The sequence below is a fragment of the Zootoca vivipara genome, chromosome Z2, assembly GCF_965207765.1.
Source record: "Zootoca vivipara chromosome Z2, rZooViv2.hap1.1, whole genome shotgun sequence".
Taxonomy (NCBI): domain Eukaryota; kingdom Metazoa; phylum Chordata; class Lepidosauria; order Squamata; family Lacertidae; genus Zootoca; species Zootoca vivipara.
In genome coordinates, this window is record NC_142585.1 from 37448544 (window position 1) to 37469634 (window position 21091).

General features: G+C 50.5%; 1 protein-coding gene across 2 annotated transcripts; it reads right to left on the reverse strand.

The window, feature by feature from the left end:
* Positions 1 to 1262: 1262 nt before the first annotated feature.
* SLC2A6 (solute carrier family 2 member 6) lies at positions 1263 to 20703 on the reverse strand. Of its 2 annotated transcripts, XM_060270562.2 has the most exons (9): positions 20541 to 20703; positions 15443 to 15649; positions 13773 to 13872; positions 11523 to 11734; positions 9681 to 9833; positions 8147 to 8255; positions 4063 to 4248; positions 3207 to 3352; positions 1263 to 1713 (listed from the first exon to the last, which is right to left on the reverse strand). In XM_060270562.2, the coding sequence occupies exons 2-9, from the start codon at positions 15605 to 15607 to the stop codon at positions 1552 to 1554; spliced, it is 1233 nt and encodes a 410-aa protein (XP_060126545.2). In that variant the 5' UTR covers positions 15608 to 15649; positions 20541 to 20703; the 3' UTR covers positions 1263 to 1551. The 2 variants fall into 2 exon arrangements, with proteins under 2 accessions (XP_060126545.2, XP_088520965.1); XM_088664839.1 differs by lacking the exons at positions 13773 to 13872; positions 15443 to 15649; positions 20541 to 20703 and adding an exon at positions 11971 to 12102.
* Between the last annotated feature and the right edge of the window lie 388 nt (positions 20704 to 21091).

The window sequence follows — 21091 nt, forward strand, 5'->3', positions numbered from 1 at the left end:
AAAACTAGGGGGGGCAAGGGGAGGGGCCAAGGCACGGAAGGGGAGGGGCCACAAAGTGGGCGGGAACAGCGAACTCGCGCTCCACCGGGCTGTGCCCCTCCCTAGAAGCAGGGCTGGTGGGCGGAGGCGGAGCCCAGCCCAGCGGAGCACGAGTTCAGCGTTCCCGCCCGCCGCGCCGCGCTCTCTGGTTCCCCGCCGCGCTTGGCCTTGCCAGAGGGCGCGACGGGGAGCTGGAGGGAGGGCGCAGCGCGGCGGGCGGGAACGGCGAACTCGCGCTCCGCCGGGCTGTGCCCCTCCCTAGCAGCAGGGCTGGTGGGCGGAGGCGGAGCCCAGCCCAGCGGAGCGCGAGTTCGGCGTTCCCGCCCACCGCGCCCCGCTTCCTGGTTCCCCGCCGCACTTGGCCTTGCCTGAGGGCGCGCCGGGGAGCTGGAGGGAGGGTGCGGCGCGGCGCGGCGGGAATGGCGAACTCGCGCTCCGCCGGGCTGTGCTCCGCCTCTGCCCACCAGCCCTGCTTCTAGAGTAGGGCAGCTGCCCTAACTTGCCGCATGGTGGGTACGCCCTTGGGTGCTTTGCATAGTTTTTCTTTTTAATCACCCCAAGTTCTAACCATCACGATTCCAGAAGATAGCTTAATGTGGCTGATGAATGTTCAAAAGACCAAAAGTGAGGGGGGAGATATCCAGCGATTGAGGGTTGTGGGGAGTCTCAGTACTACTGAAAAGCTCCTAGTTCTTCTGCAGTTGTTGAGCTTAACCTAGTCCAGGCATGTCCAAAGTCTGTTTCGGGTGCCTAATCCGGCCCCCCAGTCGGTTTAATTCGGCCTCTGTGGCATTTTATTTCCTAAAATCCTAAAAAAAACCTCAATAACTTCAATCCTAAAAAAGATTAACAACTTTGGTTGGCCCCTTGGTCGGTCCTCGTGGCCCTTCGTTTCATCAAATCTGGCCCTCTTTGAAAAAAAACTTTGGACACCGCTGACCTAGTCCATAAAGCCTGCCCCCCCCCCCATTTCTCCATTCCCCTCTTGTGCTCTCTTCTTTGCCAAACAATTATTCATTATTTGAAAAATGGCACTATTAAAGCCTGGGATGAACAAATGATTAATTGCACCCATGGCACTTTCTCAAAATTCCAGATAGGCTCACAGATGTTGGCAGCCCCTGGTTTACAATTTTCAAAATGCTTCACACACATCCTAATAGCAGCCCTTACAATAACCTTTTCATGTTGCAGATGGAGGGAGTTAATAAAGAGAGATTGGCTTTCCTTCAACCATTTAATGAGTTTGTGACTGAGGCAAGGTTCCAGCTGAGAACTTTCTGGTGTGTACTGCAACCTCTTAGCTGCCATGGCACCTGTCAGTTTTAAGGAAATTAATAAATCTATATGAGCAATAATAGCCCACTATATCCGCCCCACCTCCCATCCCAGTTTAAGGACTGGGGAAACTTGGATAATAAGTTATGACAGTGGTCAACCTGTCATGGCCTCAAAAGCCTCTCATTTTCTCATATTGTAATTTCTCATATTGAATTAATGTTGAAAGTTCATTTAAGGCGGTGGAAAGATAAATGATTTCTGCCCAGTCCGGAAGTATGATTCAATCTGCTCCAAGGACCTTGCTTTAGTTTCAGGAATGAAAAATGTGAAGATAAGTTTCACTATGCAGGCAGCCCCGAAGAAGAAGTAAGGAACCTCCAGGCCATACTTTGCCTGGAAAAGAAAAAAGAATTCATCCTTTAGACAAGCAGGGGAAGTGGACATGGGGCAGAGTGAAAAGTACTTATTTATGCATTAAATCTATATCCTACACGCTCCACCCACTTTTGACTGTGGCCTTGCCCACTAGTAATATGTGGCCCCTGTGGTTAAAAATAATTCCCCAACCCTGCTCTAGTCCCTGGTTAGGGTGCTGAGACTTTGGCTTCATTCACACCACACATTTAAAGCGCTGTGATGCCACTTTAAACAGCCATGGTTTCCTCCAAAGGATTCTGTGGGTTGTAGTTTGTTAAGGGTGCTGAAAGTTCCCAGGATCAGGGGTCAGACTGTTAAAGCAGGTTAGGTAAAGGTAAAGGGGCCCCTGACCATCAGGTCCAGTCGTGTCCGACTCTGGGGTTGCGGCGCTCATCTCGCTCTATGGGCCAAGGGAGCCGGTGTTTGTCCGCAGACAGCTTCCGGGTCATGTGGCCAGCATGACAAAGCTGCTTCTGGCAAACCAGAGCAGCACATAGAAACGCCGTTTACCTTCCCGCTGTAGCGGTCCCTATTTATCTACATGCACTTTGATGTGCTTTCAAACTGCTAGGTGGGCAGGAGCTGGGACCGAGCAACGGGAGCTCACCCCGTTGCAGGGATTCGAACTGCCGACCTTCTGACCAGCAAGCCCTAGGCTCTGTGGTTTAACCCACAGTGCCACCTGGGTCCCTGAAGCAGGTTAGGGCTGTGTAAACATTACCAGCTTAAAACGCCACTAGGTCCTTTTTCTCAGTTTCAACTGAACCTGGGTTTGTGGGGAAAACACATCAAAAGATAATATTTCAAAAGAAATGACACGAGAGATACAGATTGTGGTGGAGCTACACTAAAGGTGAATGGGGTGTGTGTGTACACAGCCCCTTTCTGTGCCATATCTTGCAACATGTATGAAGTCTCTTCTTCAGGGCCGTCTTAAGCATATGCAGCGCCGGGGTGCAAAGATCTGCCCCTTTGCCCAGAGTCGACCATTTTTTAGGGGGGGAACCCCAATGTTGTTGACCATTTTTTAGGGCAGGCTGACAAGGTGCGCACGGCAGAGGTGGCCTGGCTAGCCGCCTCAGCAACAACAGAGGAACCCGAGGCGGAGGCAGTAGCAGAGCAAGGCTAGGGCCAGCGCCTGGGGGGGCAAGCAGAGCCCAGCCCAACAGTTGAGCCAGGCGCCTTGTCTGAGCAGCGTGCACTGGGTGGGCCTCTCAACGGCCCACCAATCCCAGGCGCGCAGGAGGGCAGAGCCGGCCGGCTGCCTCAGCGCCTCGCTTGCCCGCAGCAGAAGAGCTGCGGTGCTCTGATGGGCTCTGCTCGGCAGTGGCTGTTGGCTCTTCCCAATCCCCCGACTCCAAATCTCGGCCCCGGACTCTCGGCCTGGCGCCCCTGAGAGCCAGGGCCCGATTGCCCTGCACCCCTTGCACCTATAGGTAAGACGGCCCTGCTCTTCTTCCTCTACTTACCTTAACCAACAGAAAGGTGTTTGTCAAGACAAAGGCGGTCAACCAGCTCACAAGCACACACAGCCCAGACACTGTCCCTCGGGCCTTCAGTGGGAGAATCTCAGCCATCAGCAGCCAGCTGATGGGACCCCAACCAATGGCATAACCTAAAGACAGGAAAGAGGAGCTCCTCTGAAAAACCTGGAAGAGGTGAGGCCTCAGGAAAAGCTGTATGACTAGTCCTTCCTCAAACATGTCAGTGTGGCAAACCAAAGCAGCTTTGAAGTGTCAGTTGTCGTGAAGCTTTGGAAGAAGGAGAGCCCTGCTGGCTCAGAGCAAAGGCCCATCTAATCCAGTATCCTGTTGTTATAGTGGCCAACCACATACCCCAAAGGGAAGCCAACAAGCAGTTTCTGAGCACAACAGCATTCTCCCAACTCATGTTCCCCAGTGACTGGTACTGGAGGTAATACACTTCCATCATGCCTGGTAGTCATTAACAGGCTCCTCTTCCTCAATGAATTTGTACAGTATACTCTTTTAAAAGTCATCCAATTCAGTGATCTTCACTGCCTCTTGTAGGACTGAATTCCATAGTTAAATTATGTGCTGCGTGAAGAAGAACTTTCTCTGATCTGTCCTGCATCTTCCAACATTCGGCTTCACTGGATTTTCCATGAATTCCAGCATTACGACAGACAAGAGAAAAGTTCCTCTCCACATTCTCCACACCTTGCATAATGTTATACTATAAATGCCCTGTGAGCCTCAGTTGAAGGATGGTATATAAATTTAATTTGCAGTAATAATAGGCCACATCAAGCTACTGCTTAAAACATTCAGAGGGTATCTGAGTGGCTTCCTGACAATAACATACCTATGATGAAGACGATGGTGGCGATCAGAGGAATGACGGTGAGGCCACTTGTCCAGCTGGTAGCCAGGCCCTCGTGGCTACTACTGTTAACCATAATTGCTGAGGAATTGCTGAGGGAATATTGAGGTAGAGGTATGAAGTGGATGTAGAAGCCCAAGGCCAAGTTTGAGGCAAGCATAATGCAGGCTGTCAAAAGTGTGGAGAGAAGAACAACAAGGTTATTTATGTCTGGGAATTTCCTCAACCTGCTCGTTACCGTGTTTCTCATATTTTAAGGCATCCCCAAAAAATAAGCCATGACAGGATTTCTAAGGGTTGGTGAAAAATAAGACATACCCCGAAAATAAGCCATGTCGTGTAGCCCCGATCGAGCGAGAGGCGAAGGCGCGGGACCCAGCAGAAGCTCCCTGCCTGCTTCCCCGAGCCGTCGCGCATCGGGGGACAGAGCCGAAGATCGGTGGGCTTGACTTGCTGGGCTTGACAAGCCCGGGAAACAGCGCCCGCCGATCTTCGGACCTGTGCTGTGTGACAGGCAGGGGTGGGGGGAAGCGGAGATCGTTCTCCGCTCTCCCCCCACCCCCGCCTGTCACCAAAGATCGGCGGGCGCTGTTTGCTGGGCTTGACAAGCCCGGCAAACAACGCCCGCCGATCTTCGGACCTGTCCTGTGTGACAGGCGGGGGTGGGGGGGAAGCGGAGATCGTTCTCCGCTCTCCCCCCACCCCCGCCTGTCACCAAAGATCGGCGGGCGCTCCTTGCTGGGCTTGACAAGCCCGGCAAACAGCGCCCGCCGATCTTCGGACCTGTCCTGTGTGACAGGCGGGGGTGGGGGGGAAGCGGAGATCGTTCTCCGCTCTCCCCCCACCCCCGCCTGTCACCAAAGATCGGCGGGCGCTCCTTGCTGGGCTCGACAAGCCCGGCAAACAGCGCCCGCCGATCTTCGGACCTGTCCTGTGTGACAGGCGGGGGGGGGGAAGCGGAGATCGTTCTCCGCTCTCCCCCCACCCCCGCCTGTCACCAAAGATCGGCGGGCGCTGTTTGCTGGGCTTGACAAGCCCGGCAAACAGCGCCCGCCGATCTTCGGACCTGTCCTGTGTGACAGGCGGGGGTGGGGGGGAAGCGGAGATCGTTCTCCGCTCTCCCCCCACCCCCGCCTGTCACCAAAGATCGGCGGGCGCTCCTTGCTGGGCTCGACAAGCCCGGCAAACAGCGCCCGCCGATCTTCGGACCTGTCCTGTGTGACAGGCGGGGGGGGAAGCGGAGATCGTTCTCCGCTCTCCCCCCACCCCCGCCTGTCACCAAAGATCGGCGGGCGCTGTTTGCTGGGCTTGACAAGCCCGGCAAACAGCGCCCGCCGATCTTCGGACCTGTCCTGTGTGACAGGCGGGGGTGGGGGGTGGGGAAGCGGAGATCGTTCTCCGCTCTCCCCCCACCCCCGCCTGTCACCAAAGATCGGCGGGCGCTCCTTGCTGGGCTTGACAAGCCCGGCAAACAGCGCCCGCCGATCTTCGGACCTGTCCTGTGTGACAGGCGGGGGGGGGGAAGCGGAGATCGTTCTCCGCTCTCCCCCCACCCCCGCCTGTCACCAAAGATCGGCGGGCGCTGTTTGCTGGGCTTGACAAGCCCGGCAAACAGCGCCCGCCGATCTTCGGACCTGTCCTGTGTGACAGGCGGGGGTGGGGGGGGGGAAGCGGAGATCGTTCTCCGCTCTCCCCCCACCCCCGCCTGTCACCAAAGATCGGCGGGCGCTCCTTGCTGGGCTCGACAAGCCCGGCAAACAGCGCCCGCCGATCTTCGGACCTGTCCTGTGTGACAGGCGGGGGGGGGAAGCGGAGATCGTTCTCCGCTCTCCCCCCACCCCCGCCTGTCACCAAAGATCGGCGGGCGCTGTTTGCTGGGCTTGACAAGCCCGGCAAACAGCGCCCGCCGATCTTCGGACCTGTCCTGTGTGACAGGCGGGGGTGGGGAAGCGGAGATCGTTCTCCGCTCTCCCCCCACCCCCGCCTGTCACCAAAGATCGGCGGGCGCTGTTTGCTGGGCTTGACAAGCCCGGCAAACAGCGCCCGCCGATCTTCGGACCTGTCCTGTGTGACAGGCGGGGGTGGGGGGGAAGCGGAGATCGTTCTCCGCTCTCCCCCCACCCCCGCCTGTCACCAAAGATCGGCGGGCGCTCCTTGCTGGGCTTGACAAGCCCGGCAAACAGCGCCCGCCGATCTTCGGACCTGTCCTGTGTGACAGGCGGGGGTGGGGGGGGAAGCGGAGATCGTTCTCCGCTCTCCCCCCACCCCCGCCTGTCACCAAAGATCGGCGGGCGCTGTTTGCTGGGCTTGACAAGCCCGGCAAACAGCGCCCGCCGATCTTCGGACCTGTCCTGTGTGACAGGCGGGGGGGGGAAGCGGAGATCGTTCTCCGCTCTCCCCCCACCCCCGCCTGTCACCAAAGATCGGCGGGCGCTGTTTGCTGGGCTTGACAAGCCCGGCAAACAGCGCCCGCCGATCTTCGGACCTGTCCTGTGTGACAGGCGGGGGTGGGGGGGAAGCGGAGATCGTTCTCCGCTCTCCCCCCACCCCCGCCTGTCACCAAAGATCGGCGGGCGCTCCTTGCTGGGCTTGACAAGCCTGGCAAACAGCGCCCGCCGATCTTCGGACCTGTGCTGTGTGACAGGCGGGGGTGGGGGGGAAGCGGAGATCGTTCTCCGCTCTCCCCCCACCCCCGCCTGTCACCAACGATCGGCGGGCGCTCCTTGCTGGGCTTGACAAGCCCGGCAAACAGCGCCCGCCGATCTTCGGCCCTGTGCTGTGTGACAGGCAGGGGTGGGGGAGAAGCGGAGATCGTTCTCCGCTCTCCCCCCATCCCCGCCTGTCACCGAAGATCGGCGGGCGCTCCTAGCTGGGCTTGACAAGCCCGACAAACAGCGCCCGCCGACCTGTGCTGTGTGACAGGCGGGGGTGGGGGGAAGCGGAGATCGTTCTCTGCTCTCCGCCCACCCCCGCCTGTCACCGAAGATCGGCGGGCGCTGTTTGCTGGGCTTGACAAGCCCGGCAAACAGCGCCCGCGTGCACTTTATTAAAAAATAAGACATCCCTCAAAAATAAGCCATGTCGTGTTTTTTTGAAGAAAAAATTAATATAAGACATGACTTATAATATGAGAAACACGGTATTTCACACACAGTCTCTGGATCCTGACCTTCTAGGGAGATGGCCCTGTGGTTAAGAACTTACTGGGGGTTTTTTCCTGTAAAGTGCTTGGGCTAGGAGAGCTTTGGCCCTCCAGATGTTGTGTGAACTACACCTACCACCCCCAGTGTAGTTTAATGATCAATCTCTCTTCAGAAGGAACTGAGGAATTGTAGTTCTGTGAAGGCCATAAGGGGTTTACTTAACAGCTTTCAGTACCCTTAGCTACAGCTCCCAGAATTCTTGTGTGGAAACCATTGCTATTTAAAGTGTTATCATAGTGGTTTAAATGTGTGGTGTGAATGTGTCCTAGGCTGGCAAAGGCAAATGTTGCAAAGCACCAGCGGCCCATTTTACTTTGGGGGGGTGATGGGGAGAGAATGCCCACCATAGCTGCCAAGTACCCCGTTTTCCCCGGGAAACCCCCGTTTTTACTTACCTTTTCCTGGTGGTCCCCTGTATCACTTCGTCTCCCGTTTTTCTCCGTTATTTTCTCCTGCCGGCGGCCATTTTGTTTCTGATTTGCCCTTCTATGGGCACAAAAAATGGCCGCCGGCGGCTTCAAAAGTCGCATCTACGCATGACCGGAAGTGCGTAGAAGCGACTTTTGAAGCCACCGGCGGCCATTTTGGGTGCCCATAGAAGGGCAAAGAGACATCGGAAGTTACATCGACGCAACTTCCGGTGTCACACGGCTGCCAGTCCCGGATTCTGCAGTCCAGGACTTGGAAGGTAAGATGCCCACCCGCAACCCACATGTTCCGTTTAGTGCTTTCAATTCAATACTTTCTCTCCCCACCCTCTCCCCCACACATCCCAATGATTGAGCCAAACAATTCCCCAAAGCTGGTTTTGACTCTGCAAAATGCACCAGGTGGGGTGTGATAGGAGTGGACAAAACCTGCACCTGAGATATATAGAAGAATCTTCCTTCCGACTTTATCCATTAAGAAGGTGGCAACTGCCACCGATGCTAAGCGTACGGCCCCCACGATAACAGCATCGTATTGTGGCTCCTGCAAAGGTAAAAGGAGAAACCATTTAGAATGTCTGAGGCTCCTTCTTCCCTTAGTCAGCATTTTCTTAAAACACACACAGCGAACAGGAGATAACTGGCCAAACTAGACATGATAATAAATCCTCGCCCGTCCCCAACCCTTTCCCCCTTTTTCTCATGTCTCTTTAGGTTGTAAGCCTGAGGAGGACAATAAGAGTTTTATTTTCTCTGTTACGAGAACGAAATTAATAAACTATGAATGATATTATATTTTTCTTCATCAATAGCAGATGTGGATGAGGAGCAATTTTTTATGATGATTCCAAATGCCATATTTAGCTTCATATCGAGTCTGGTGCTGGGGTGTGGGGAATGTACAGGTGGTAAAGGTATTTTACTTTATTTATCACCTCTATATGCCACCTTTTCTCAAGGTGGTGTACATCGTTTTCCTCCTCCCCGGTTCATCCTCACAAAAATCCTGTGAGGTAGATTAGGAAGAGAGATGGTGCCTGGCGCAAGGTCACTCAAGCAGCTTCATGGCTGAGTCAGGATAAGAACCCTGGTCTCCCAGGTCCTGGTCCAACACTCTAACCATTGTGCCACAATGGTAGAAATGAAACACACAGTGAAAAAACAGCGCCCTCACTTCTGTAGACTGATTTGGTATTTGATTCCCTCTAGATGCTGTTAAACTAGAACTCCCATCAGTGGTCAGGGGAGTTGTAGGGCGGGGCTGTATAATGAAAAACTTTAATAAAAATATGGAAAACCCCTCCCCGTAGGCAGTGATACTGATGTAGAACAGAATGTCTCTCCTTTCAATGTCTGAGGAACATTGGAGGGCATGGTTTAAAAACTAAATTACATCTGCTCCATACATTTAAATCACTCTCTTACCACTCTAAGCAGTCATGGCTTCCCCCAAAGCATCCTGGGAACTGTTGTTAGGAGGCCCCTTCACAAACGAGAGTTTGCAGGATACTTTAAATGGAAAGGTAAAGGACCCCTGACAGTTAAGTCTAGTCGCAAACGACTCTGGGGTTGTGGTGCTCATCTCGCTTTACTGGCCGAGGGAGCCGCCGTTTGTCCGCAGACAGTTTTTCCGGGTCATGTGGCCAGCATGACTAAGTTGCTTCTGGCGAAACCAAAGCAGCACATGGAAACGCCGTTTACCTTCCCGCTGTAGCGGTCCCTATTTATCTACTTGCACTTTGAGGTGCTTTTGGCAGGAGCTGGGACTGAGCAACGGGACCTCACCCCATCATGGGGATTCAAACCACCAACCTTCCCATTGGCAAGCCTTAGGCTCAGTGGTTTAGACCACAGCGCCACCTGCATCCCAGGATACTTTAGTGAAAGCCAAAAAAGGAAGGCAATGGGTGGAATGTGGGGGGGGGGGGGACAGGTCCTGAGGAGAATTTCGGATAAGTGGCTAGCTTACCAATATGACCTCTGTGCTGTCAAATATCACTTGCAGGTATACAAGAATGGGGGTAATCCCTGAGAGCTGCTGCAGGAACCTCATCAACAAGGTGATAGCCATCGGTTTCCAGATGTAGGGCTGCTTGATCTCTTCCCAGGAAATTGGTCTGCTCTAAGGAAATATGGATACAAACGGCTCAGACAGATCCATTTCACGCACACACCCAGGCACAAGATCAGGATTTCCTGGAAAGGCCTCCAAGGAATGGAGCGGTGCCTCCTCTTTTGCTTGGCTCTCGTTTTCGATATTGCTGTATATGTGCAGGGAGCCTTTGGCCTTCCAGAAAGTGCTGAAGTACCATTCTCCCCTGGGATTCTGGGAGTTGTAGTTCAGCAGCACCTGAAGGGCCAATGGCTCCTCACACCTGCTCTACATCAAGAAGAAGACATATTCACATTGCACTTGAGGATTTCTTGCCTTCCCAATGAACGGAGGAGGGATTCCTGTGGGAAACTATTTCCATCCAGGGGTATATTCTAGCCTCGCCCAACCTGCTGCCCTCCATATGTTTTGAAGTACAATTCCCAACAGCCCCAGCAAGCATAGGCAGCTAGGCAGGCTATTTCAAAAGCTTCAAAGGTGGGGAAGACAGTGGGGGGGGAGGAGTGTGCAATACTCAGACTACCCTGTTAAGCAATTGTACCTTTAAAACTCTGGGCCACATTGCAAAGGAATCTGCCAGACTGCAGATTCTGAAATGGGCTACTGACCTGCCCCCCCCCCGGTCATAATCCTCTTGGGTTGGATTAAGTACTGTACTTTTCCATGTATAGGACTAGGTTTTTTACTGGAAAATTATGCTTAAAACAGGGGGTTCTCTTATACATGGGTAGTGCCTAGGGGGGCCATGGCATTTTCTTAATTTTTAGTCCCCAGAAATAGGGGGCATCTTATACATTGGGCCGTGTTATACACGGAAAAGTACGGTAAGTGAGATTTAGAATCTGAGTAAAGGCAGATTCCTCCTGCAGCCCTACTTTTGAGACACAAGAGTAATTTGGGAGCAGGGGGCACAGAAGGAGATCAGAAAATTGGGGTGATGCCACTTTAGACTTCTCCTAGTTAACTGAAAACTGCAAGGCAGTTTTTATATTACAGGGTGGGTTGGAGTATCATTTCCCATCATTTCATAGCAGCCATAGCAGTAGGAAGGGATAGGGGAAAAAATTTGGTTTGGTTACCAAGTTCACTGTTTCCAAAACAATATACAGTGGTACCTCAGTTTACAAACTTAATCCGTTCCAGAAGTCCATTCTTAAACCGAAACCGTTCTTAAACTGAGGCACTCTCTCCCTAATGAGGCCTCCATTCTTAGACCGAGGTAAAGTTTGCAAACCGTAGACACTACTTCCGGTTTTGCGGAGTTGGTAAACCGAATAGTTCGTAAACAGGGCTATTCTTAAACAGAGGTACCACTGTACAGACTAAAACACAGCCCTCCTTCAAAATTCACACTTTGCCAAATTTTGCAGTGCTGCACTTCAGCCAAGTAAGATGCACAAAAATTAAAATGCTAGACAAAGCATCCATAAAAATGCATATATGGGTGAAAATTAGTTCAAAAATGCATTGAATTAGAGAAAACTGGCCTTGCCAAAAAAAGTGGGGGGGGGCATTAGGCAACACTTCATTAAAAATGTGTACAGTAAGAGAAATTAACACAAAAATGCTGCTGACAAATTTTCACAAGAGCTTCTTTTTTTGTAAGTTGCAAAAGGATGTGAAAATGTGGAGTACCAAATTTACGACCGGAAAAAAGGAACTGAAATTGACATGTTCGCCCATCCTTCCATAGCACACCTGTTCACTGAAGCTGTCCTTGATTTCCTCGTATTCCCGCCAGTACTCTGCATTTGCTCCTCTCAGCCATACCAGGGCATCAAGGGCCTTCTCCTCCTTCCCCTTGGAGACCAGAAAACGAGGTGAGTCAGGCATGAAAGACATCAATACGATCATGAGAAGGACAGGCACCTGTCCAGCCACCGCCAACCAGCGCCAGGGAACAACGAGGGCTGCAGTGGGAAGAGGACACAGGAAGAGGTGAGTGTAGGACTGTCTCCAAGAAGCAGCAACATTAATAAACAACCATACCCCTCTATTTCCCATGTTCAGAGATTATGGGGGTTGTAGTCCACACTTGGGGAACCTTTGGACCTCCAGATGTTGCTGAACTACTGCTCCCATCATCCCTGGCTGACTGGGACTGATATAGTTCAAGAGTATCTGGAGGGCCAAAGATTACCAATACCTATTGTAGTCCAATAACAGCTGGAAGATACCATGGTGACTGCCCCAGCTTTGGGCACAACAGCTTAAATGTAATTCCAGTCCCTTTTGTCATCTTTGGAAGGCCTGCAACATTACTGCTGGATCCACTTTCTCTCTCCATTCCTTTACCAGCCAGGCTGTTTCAAAAACATTACAATATGTTCTGAGTTAATTGGCAGGCGCCCTGAGCAACTGCATTATCTCTATCCAATCTGTTGTTTCGATCTCTGGTTTTGCAACCAACAGCCTGACTGTGACATTATCGGCTCCCCAATCCTGTCCAGTGTGTTTGGTGTTCCGTGGGCACTTCCTGGCTCTTGCGTTACACAGTCCTTGCCTCTTGAATGTCAACCTGAACATTTATAGAAAAGGTTGCCTGGCCCCTGAAAGAGTAACCTGAAGAGCCAGTGTGGTGCAATAGTTGGAGAGTTGGTCTACGACCTGGGAGGTCAGGGTTCAAATCTCCACTCTATCTGATTCCAACAGGAAGTGGCTTTCGTGACTCCAATCATTGGTTCATCTAGCTCAGTAATGCCTGCACTGGATGGCAACAGACCTCGAAAGGTTTCAGATGCAGGTCTCTCCCAGCCTTAACTGGAGAAGCTGGGGACTGAACATGGCACGCAAAGCAGCTGCTCTGTTATGGTGCTATGGCCCTTTCCAGGAATAGACTGCGAGAAACCACCTTATGTTGAAACAGTCCATTGGTCCATCTAGCTCACTACTGTCTGTACTGACTGGCAGGAGTTCTCCAAGAGTTTCAGACAAGGAATAAGAGCTTGCTGGATCAGGCCAATGGCCCTTCTAGTCCAGCATACTGTTCTCACAGTTGCCAACCTGATGCCCCAATGGGTAGCCCACAAGCAGCACCCAAGTTCAAGGGCACTCTCCTCTCCTCTGGAGTCTTTCACAGCCCTACCTGGAGCTGCTGGCGATTAAACCTAGGACCTTTCTGCATGCAAAGCAGATGCTCTGCCACTGATCTGAAGCCCACGCCCCAGACCAGGCTTCCCCAAACTAAGGCTTGCAGGCCAGATGTGGCCCATGAGGCTCATTTATGCGGCCCCCGGCAACCCCTGCCGCCTGCTACAGCCACCTGCTCTCACCGGCGTGGCGCAGCTGCCCACTTCCAGGTTCGAAAGGCACTGGAAATAGCTTGTGCGCATGTGCAAGTATCATTTCTGGCACACTTCCAGGTCGGAGGAGGCCCTTGTGCAGGCGCACAAGCTATTTCTGGCGCTCCTCCAACCTGGAAGTGCACCGGAAATAGCATGTGAGCATGCATATGGGCGCACGCTCACATGCGCTCCCCCGCCCTCCGGCCCGAAGCAGGGTAAGTTTGGGGACCCCTGCCCCAGACATTGGCTAAGCTCTGATAACCAATGTGTGTTTCTGCCAAAGGTCTGAGAAATGGTTAAACGCAGAATGACTTCAAAAGATCAGATAAATAGCTTGTGAAATTTCCAGTGTTTCTCCAAACAAATAAACAAGGAGTCACTGGGTTTGAAACCCTGCAATTTGGGGAGGTCCTGAGCTGGTCCTACTTGTCCAACCAGAAGGCTAGGCCCCTGGATTGGAAGAGGGGATGCAAGACTCTGGCAAGGGAGGGGGAGGAGGAGGATACTTTAATTTTTCCAGAGCAAACAAAGCATTCCAACCATCTCTGAAGTCCAGTTCTCCTGTCTGAAGACACCGCTGATCTAAGGACCACCAGCCGCCCTACATTTAAGCCAATAGTCTGACGCTGATCTGTTCCTCCAGAATTCACATCCAATTACTTGCCTAAAGCATAGAGGAAAAGGGCACCCAAGACGCCCATGATCTGAGGGCAGGATCCCAAAGTTCCCCGGACTCCAGGGTGAGAGATCTCAGAGATGTACACCTGGAGGGACAGAAAAGGAAGGTAAGTTGCCAGAATTTTAATCAGCAGAACAGGTGTGTGTGTGTGTGTGTGTGTGTGTCCACTCCAAGTAGGCTTTGCACAGAGTAGACCCAGCGAAATTAATGGACCTAAGTTAATGGATGTAGCCACAATTAGGGATGGATGAATCTATCAGTTTTAGCTTCTCTCAGTTTCTCGTTTTAACAAGCATAACGTCAGTCATCCATGTTTGTACATCAGCCTGCGATTTTTTAAAAAAGAAATAACATGTCCTCGGAAAAAGATGATCAACATTTTTTGTGCGAATGTCTCCTACTCTATGTGTTATTTCCGAGCAGTTTTGCACTTCTGTAGGTTATTTTCACTGCTACGGTACATTAATGCACTTTACCTTAGCACATACATTTTTTGAGACACTGCGTGGCTGGAAAACTGTAGCGCAAAATCCAGATGTGTGGGGATTTTGAAGAATGGCTGTGTTTTGGTTCAAATATTGTGTTGGGAATTGCATTTTTTAGAAGTTTACATTTGAATGAGAACTTCATTTCTCCCTTGCCACATACTATCGGATGCAATATGCCTCTGAATTCCAGTTGCTGGGAATCATAGGTGTAGAGAACTCTGTTGCACTCAGGGTCCTACAAAGGTAGGTTAGTATGAAAATCAAACAGTTCATTATTGTCAACACTGATTGGCAGTGACTTTCCAAGATTTTGGGCAGGGAGATTTCCCCAGCCCTATCTGGAGATGACAGGGACCTTCCACATAAAAGGCAGGTGCTCTACCACTGTGCTACGGCTGTTGCCCTAAAATTAAATTAAACTTTCCAGTCTTTATGGTTCTGAATAATGGTCTGGTTTCAATGGGAGAACTTGGGAAGCTGCCTTCTACTGAGTCAGACTCACTGCTCCTCTAGTTCAATATTGTTGACTCTGTCAGTGGCTCTCCAAGGTTTCAGACTGGGGATATTCCCAGCCCCACCTGAAGATGCCAGGGGTTTAATCTGGGGCCTTCTATATGCAAGGCAGATGCTCTCCCACTGCACAATGGTTCTTCCCCTAATATTCCTGTGGTCCTTTCAGGAGACAGAAAGGAAGAACTACAACTCAGGACATCACTACCTCCAACTTCCCTATTTTAAATATTGCTTGACCAAATTATATTGGCTCAGTCAGTAAATGGAAGATGAAGGGAGGGTGTGGCAAAGACAATTATCACTTTACCACCCAGGCTCTTGGGCACATGCCCAAAAGTAGCTAGCTGCAGAGGCAAGAAAATCTCTGTGACCCCTCCAAGTCCCAATGTGGGCTTGGCAATTCCAGGATGTCTTCTGGGAAGAGGGACTGGTTGTTACACCAACCAGTCAACCAGTCAGAATGGCGGTTTTGGGAGGGGAACAGGAGTCTCCTAATGACTCTTGGGACCCTGAACAAACTACACTTCCCAGGATTCTTTGGGAGGAAGCCATGACTGTTTTAAAGTGGCCTCAAAGTGCTTTCAACGTATGGTACACAATCTGAGTTTGCTGGAATGAGATGGAACCTCAAGGAAAAGTACATTGTTGACTTACTGGGATGGAAGCAGAAATCACTCCCCCAGCAAATCCTGTTAACAGCCTGCCGACCAGCAGCATCCAGGTCTCTTGAGCGCTGGTCATGAAAAGATATCCGATGAAAGATGGGACAGCAGATAACATGATGCTCAGCTTGCGGCCCAGGTAGTCGTTGAAAAACATGGTGCCGAAACCACCTGCTGCGACTCCAAGGCTGAACACAGACTGCCAGGCACACAAAGAAACAGGGGCAATATGTTAACGAAAGCAAATCTGATCATGATAGCGGCCTGCGACCGTAGAAATAGGAGTGCATCTAATAGGCTTTGAATTCAGCACCCTGAGAAATCTGGCCTGGGGAAAAATAAATTTTCTATGATGAGGGAAAGACTTGAGGGAGCTGGGTATGCATAGCATGGAGAAGAGCATTCTGTGAGCTAATATAAGGTAGGGCTGCCATACGTCCGGCAAACATAATACGGCGGTATTGGTTTTTTGAGATTTTGCACACACAAAAACCTCAACAACTTTTGTGTTCGAATTGTGTCCGAAATATGGCAACCCTAATATAATGGCCGAAGTGCTGTCAACATGGAAGATGGAGCCTCTTGTTTTCTGTTGCTCCAGAGGGCAGGATCTGAACCCATAAATTCAAATGATTAAAAAGAAGATTCCGACTAAACGTAAGGAAGACATTTCTACAGTAAGAGCTGTTTGAGAGCAGTGGAATGGACTCTCTCAGAAGGTGATGGACTCTCCTTCATTGGAGATTTCTGAACAAATGCCAGGCGACCATCAGTTGGGGATTCTTTAGCTACAATTCATAGAATCATAGAATCATAGCGTCCAACCCCCTGCCAAGCAGGAAACACCATCAAAGCATTCTTGACATATGCCTGTCAAGCCTCTGCTTAAAGACCTCCAAAGAAGGAGACTCTACCACACTCCTTGGCAGCAAGTTCCACTGTCAAACAGCTCTTACTGTCAGGAAGTTCTTCCTAATGTTTAGATGGAATCCTCTTTCTTGTAGTTTGAATCCATTGCTCCGTGTCTGCTTCTCTGGAGCAGCAGAAAACAACATTTCACCCTCCTCTATAAGACATCCTTTTATATATTTGAACATGGCTATCATATCACCCCTTAACCTTCTCTTCTCCAGGCTAAACATACCCAGCTCCCTAAGCCATTCCTCATAAGGCATCGTTTCCAGGCCTTTGACCATGTTGGTTGCCCTCTTCTGGACACGTTCCAGCTTGTCAGTATCCTTCTTGAACTGTGGTGCCCAGAACTGGACACAGTACTCCAGGTGAGGTCTGACCAGAGCAGAATACAGTGGTACTATTACTTCCCTCGATCTAGACACTATACTCCTATTGATGCAGCCCAGAATTGCATTGGCTTTTTTAGCTGCTGCATCACACTGTTGACTCATGTCAAGTTTGTGGTCTACCAAGACTCCTAGATCCTTTTCACATGTACTGCTCTCAAGCCAGGTGTCACCCATACTGTATTTGTGCCTTTCATTTTTTTTTTTTTTTGCCCAAGTGTAGTACCTTACATTTCTCCTTGTTAAAATTCATCTTGTTTGCTTTGGCCCAGTTGTCTAATCTGTTAAGGTCATTTTGAAGTGTGATCCTGTCCTCTGGGGTATTAGCCATTCCTGCATTGCAGGGGGTTGGACTAGATGACCCGTGGGGTCCCTTCCAGTGGCGGAGCTTCATGCTCTGGCACTGGGGTGGTGTTGGTGGAGAGCACGCGGGGGTGTGGCTGGCGCGCATCCCGGGGTCGTGGCGCTAAGTGCGGGCCCTCCTCTTCCTCCGCCAGTGGTCCCTTCCAGCTCTCAGGGGGATTAGAGTGTCCTATACAGAACTATGAGTATTTTGCGCAGGAAGGGAGGAGGAAGCATCACAAGCAAGTCTAGCGGGTTGTATGGTCTGTTCATTAAAGCTATGTTTGTCTTTGGAGTCAGTAAGGACACATGAACAATTACTCTCACTAGAATGAAGATTACAAGATAGAGGGGTTGGGATTGTGGAAAATAGACAGAGCTGACATGCCTCTTAAATCCACCCATCAACTATATTTAAGTATATTTGCATATTGTTAAAGCCTCAGTGTAGGAGATGTTAAGAGAAGAAAAGGAAACATGTGACATTATGGTTTAACCAACAACAAAAACTTCCAGATTGTCAGAAAGGAAAGGCAACTTTTAGCACAGTCTCCTCTGCTAGAGCAACACACTGGAACCAAAGCAGCAGCACCCAGCGGGTGTATTTATCTCTCTGCCCTACTGGTTAAAATTAGCATCCGTTGACTAATCTGATGGATTTGCAGATCGCTCCCCAGATTAAAGTTCTTAGGCCTAATCATCTCTGCAAAATCCACTTGTTTAATTTTGCAGAATGAGTTGGGCAGGGTCTTGAAGGCCATCTTCTAATTCAGGTCCCTGGAAAATCTTCCCAGGCCACAACCCTCACCAGCCCTGCTTTGCATCCTCCTCGAGTAGTTGAAATGAGCTGGATGAAGGCAAAATAACTCAAGGAAGGTATTTCCATATGAAGCATCTTGGACCCCGAGATCATCTTCTGAGGCCCTTCTTTGTATGCCTTCTCCAAGAGAGATCCAGAGGATGGCAACACAAGAAGGGGCCTTTTCGGCAGCGGCTCCCTATTTGTGGAATGATCTCCCCAGGGAGGTTCATCTGGTGCCTTCATTATACACCTTTAGGCACCAGGCAAAAACATTCTTCTTTAACCAAGCCTGTGGCTGAATGACATCCACTGCCCTTTAATAATAATAATAATAATAATAATAATAATAATAATAATAATATATTATTATTATTTGTACCCCAGCCATCCAGCTGGGTTTCCCCACTCTGGGCAGCTTCTAACAAAATATACAGTAGTCTGTCAAACATTAAAAGTTTCCCTAAACAGGGCTGCCTTCAAATGTCTTCTAAAAGTCTGGTAGTTGTTTTTCTCTTTGACATCTGGTGGGAGGGCGTTACACAGGGCGGGTGCCACTACTGAGAAGGCCCTCTGCCTGGTTCCCTGTAACTTGGCTTCTCGCAGTGAGGGAACTGCCAGAAGGCCCTCGGAGCAGGACTCAGAACAATGGGGGTGGAGATGCTCCGTCAGGTATACTGGACTGAGACCATTTAGGGCTTTAAAGGTCAACACCAACACTTTAAATTGTGCTCGGAAATGTACTGGGAGTCAAATGTGTTGGGGAGGAGGGGATTATTGGATTGTTTTTGTTTTTATTATTTATTCTCTGTTTTTACATTGTGATTTTATGTTGTAAATTCCCTGAGACCTGCAGGTATATATATTCATTCATTCATTCATTCATCCACCCTGCCCACTCTGGGCGGCTTGCAACACATATAAAACCACAGAAAAGCATCAACCATTAGAAACTTCCCTATACAGTACAGGGTTGCCTTCAGGTGTCTTCTAAAAGTCGTGTAGTTCTTAATAATAGCATTTGCATTGTAGTCCCACCCACTTTTGCCTCTAGCCCCTCCCACAACTGCTATGCAGCCCTTGGAAAGTTATCCAGGAGGGGGTGTGGCCCTTGATCTGAAAAAAGGTTCCCCACCCCTATGCTAATCCAACCACAAGGTCATAGAAGAAAACTTAAGAGCAAGAACATCCCCAGGGCTCACCAGGTTCCGGTTGAAGACTTCCAAAGCAGAAGAGTCTACTCTTCCTCTTGGTAATTGGTTCATTGTTAAACCTCTCTTACTGGCAATATAATTACCCTTACATTCCATCTAAATCTTCTCTGCTGTAATTGAGCCTATGAGATCCACTTCTGCCCTCTGGAGCAGCAGAGAACTGTTTTTGTCCCCGTAGGGATTTGAAAAATGCAACCATGTCCTCTCAACAACCCTGCAAGCGAGGTAAAGGTAAAGGGACCCCTGACCATTAGGTCCAGTCGTGACCGACTCTGGGGTTGCGCGCTCATCTCGCATTATTGGCCAAGGGAGCCGGCGTATAGCTTCCAGGTCATGTGGCCAGCATGACAAAGCCGCTTCTGGCGAACCAGAGCAGCACATGGAAACGCCGTTTACCTTCCCGCTATAGCGGTTCCTATTTATCTACTTGCATTTTGATGTGCTTTCGAACTGCTAGGTTGACAGGAGCTGGGACCAAGCAACGGGAGCTCACCCCGTCACAGGGATTCGAACCGCTGACCTTCTGATCAGCAAGCCCTAGGCTCAGTGGTTTAACCCACAGCGCCATCTGGGTACCTGGCAAGCGAGGTAGAGTGGACTAATCCAAGATACAGCAGCTTGCCGAGACAAAGAAGACATATCCTTGCTTCAGCCTCATCCCCTCACTCAGCTTGGATTCTTCCATTGCAAAGGTTAAAGCAGATTCTGGGGGCCAACAATCTTTTGGTTGAGCCCAGGGCTGCTGGGTCTCTCCTGAGGCTCAAGTGATGGCATATCGGTGAGGGGGTGGAGCCTACCAGGATGGGGTGGGGCTTGGTCAACATGGAATGGGTGCTAGCAGCAGGGCTGGCCCAATACATTTTGGCACTTGAGTCAAACCACAAAAAGGTGCACACACCCCCCATCATCACCACCACCACCAGGGAAGGAGTGAGTGAAGATCTACATCAGGAACAAGGCGGATGGGGAGGGAATAAGGACATTCTTTGGGAACAAGGGTGGGAAGAGACTAGGAGCACTTCCTGTTTAGCAAAAGGCCGCTGTAGAGGTGGCATGGGGGTGCTGCCAAGGAGGTGGCAGATCTGGCCTCCAAGAAGCATGCTGCAGCTGTCGCTGCTGCCACTGGGTAGAAGCGATAAATTTATTGAAGGGTGGATCTGTTTCCTCTCTAGATCCTGCCACCCTTCTGGATCCTGCTTCATAGGTGGACCAGCTCTGGCTAGCAGCAAAAGTTACCAAGCAGAAACTAGACCTCCCCACCAGTCTTAGATTTTAATATTTCCCATGGAGACCCAGAGAAAGAGGCTAAAACCCTGCAGCTTTGGGTCATATTTTGAGACCTGGCACCCCTTGGGAACACTGCAATCCAACCGATGGCATGCACCTCTCTCGGGTCTAGTTCTCCCGCCCTTCCTGCTGGCTGGCCACTCTTACCCCAAACCAGGATGCCGTTTCCTCTGTTAGTCTTAAGTTGAGGGTCAGAGATTTTTCCAAAGCGGGGATGACCGGGGAGGTGTAGACTAAAGCAAAACCAAAACTAAAGTTCCCAAGCACAGCAGCAAAGGTGGCAAGGAAGACCCGATGGTTTTTAAGAGTCCTGGAAAGGAAAGGGAGAGAGAAGAAGTACAGTTATGGAATGACCAATGTGGTCCATCACAGATGTTGATGGCAAGAGGGTTCCTGTATTTTTATGAGTTTGGTGGAACATAGGAAAAGCCCAGCTGGATCAGGTCAAAATTGGTGGCCAAGACAGCCATTGGCAGCATGCCCCTGTCAGGCTGTCAGGCTCCTGGCAACTTTTTTTTTTTAAAGACATTTTATTAGATTTTCCAAACAAACACATTAAACATACTAAACAGAAATAAACATAACAACACATTCAAAAACACATACAACACACACAATTTTCTCTTTTTTAAACCATTATTTCCAAATCTCTGATTCCCAATGCTCTGCCGAGCTTAGACTTCCCTCCCTCCCCTCAT

Coding starts and splice junctions, on each gene's coding strand:
- SLC2A6 (XM_060270562.2), bottom strand. CDS start 15,607: ATGTTTTTCAACGACTACCTGGGCCGCAAGCTGAGCATCATGTTATCT. Junction 11,735..13,772: donor CCTTTTCCTCTATGCTTTAG/GCAAGTAATTGG, acceptor TTCCCACTGCAG/CCCTCGTTGTTCCCTGGCGC. Junction 4,249..8,146: donor GATTCTTCTATATATCTCAG/GTGCAGGTTTTG, acceptor CACTTTTGACAG/CCTGCATTATGCTTGCCTCA.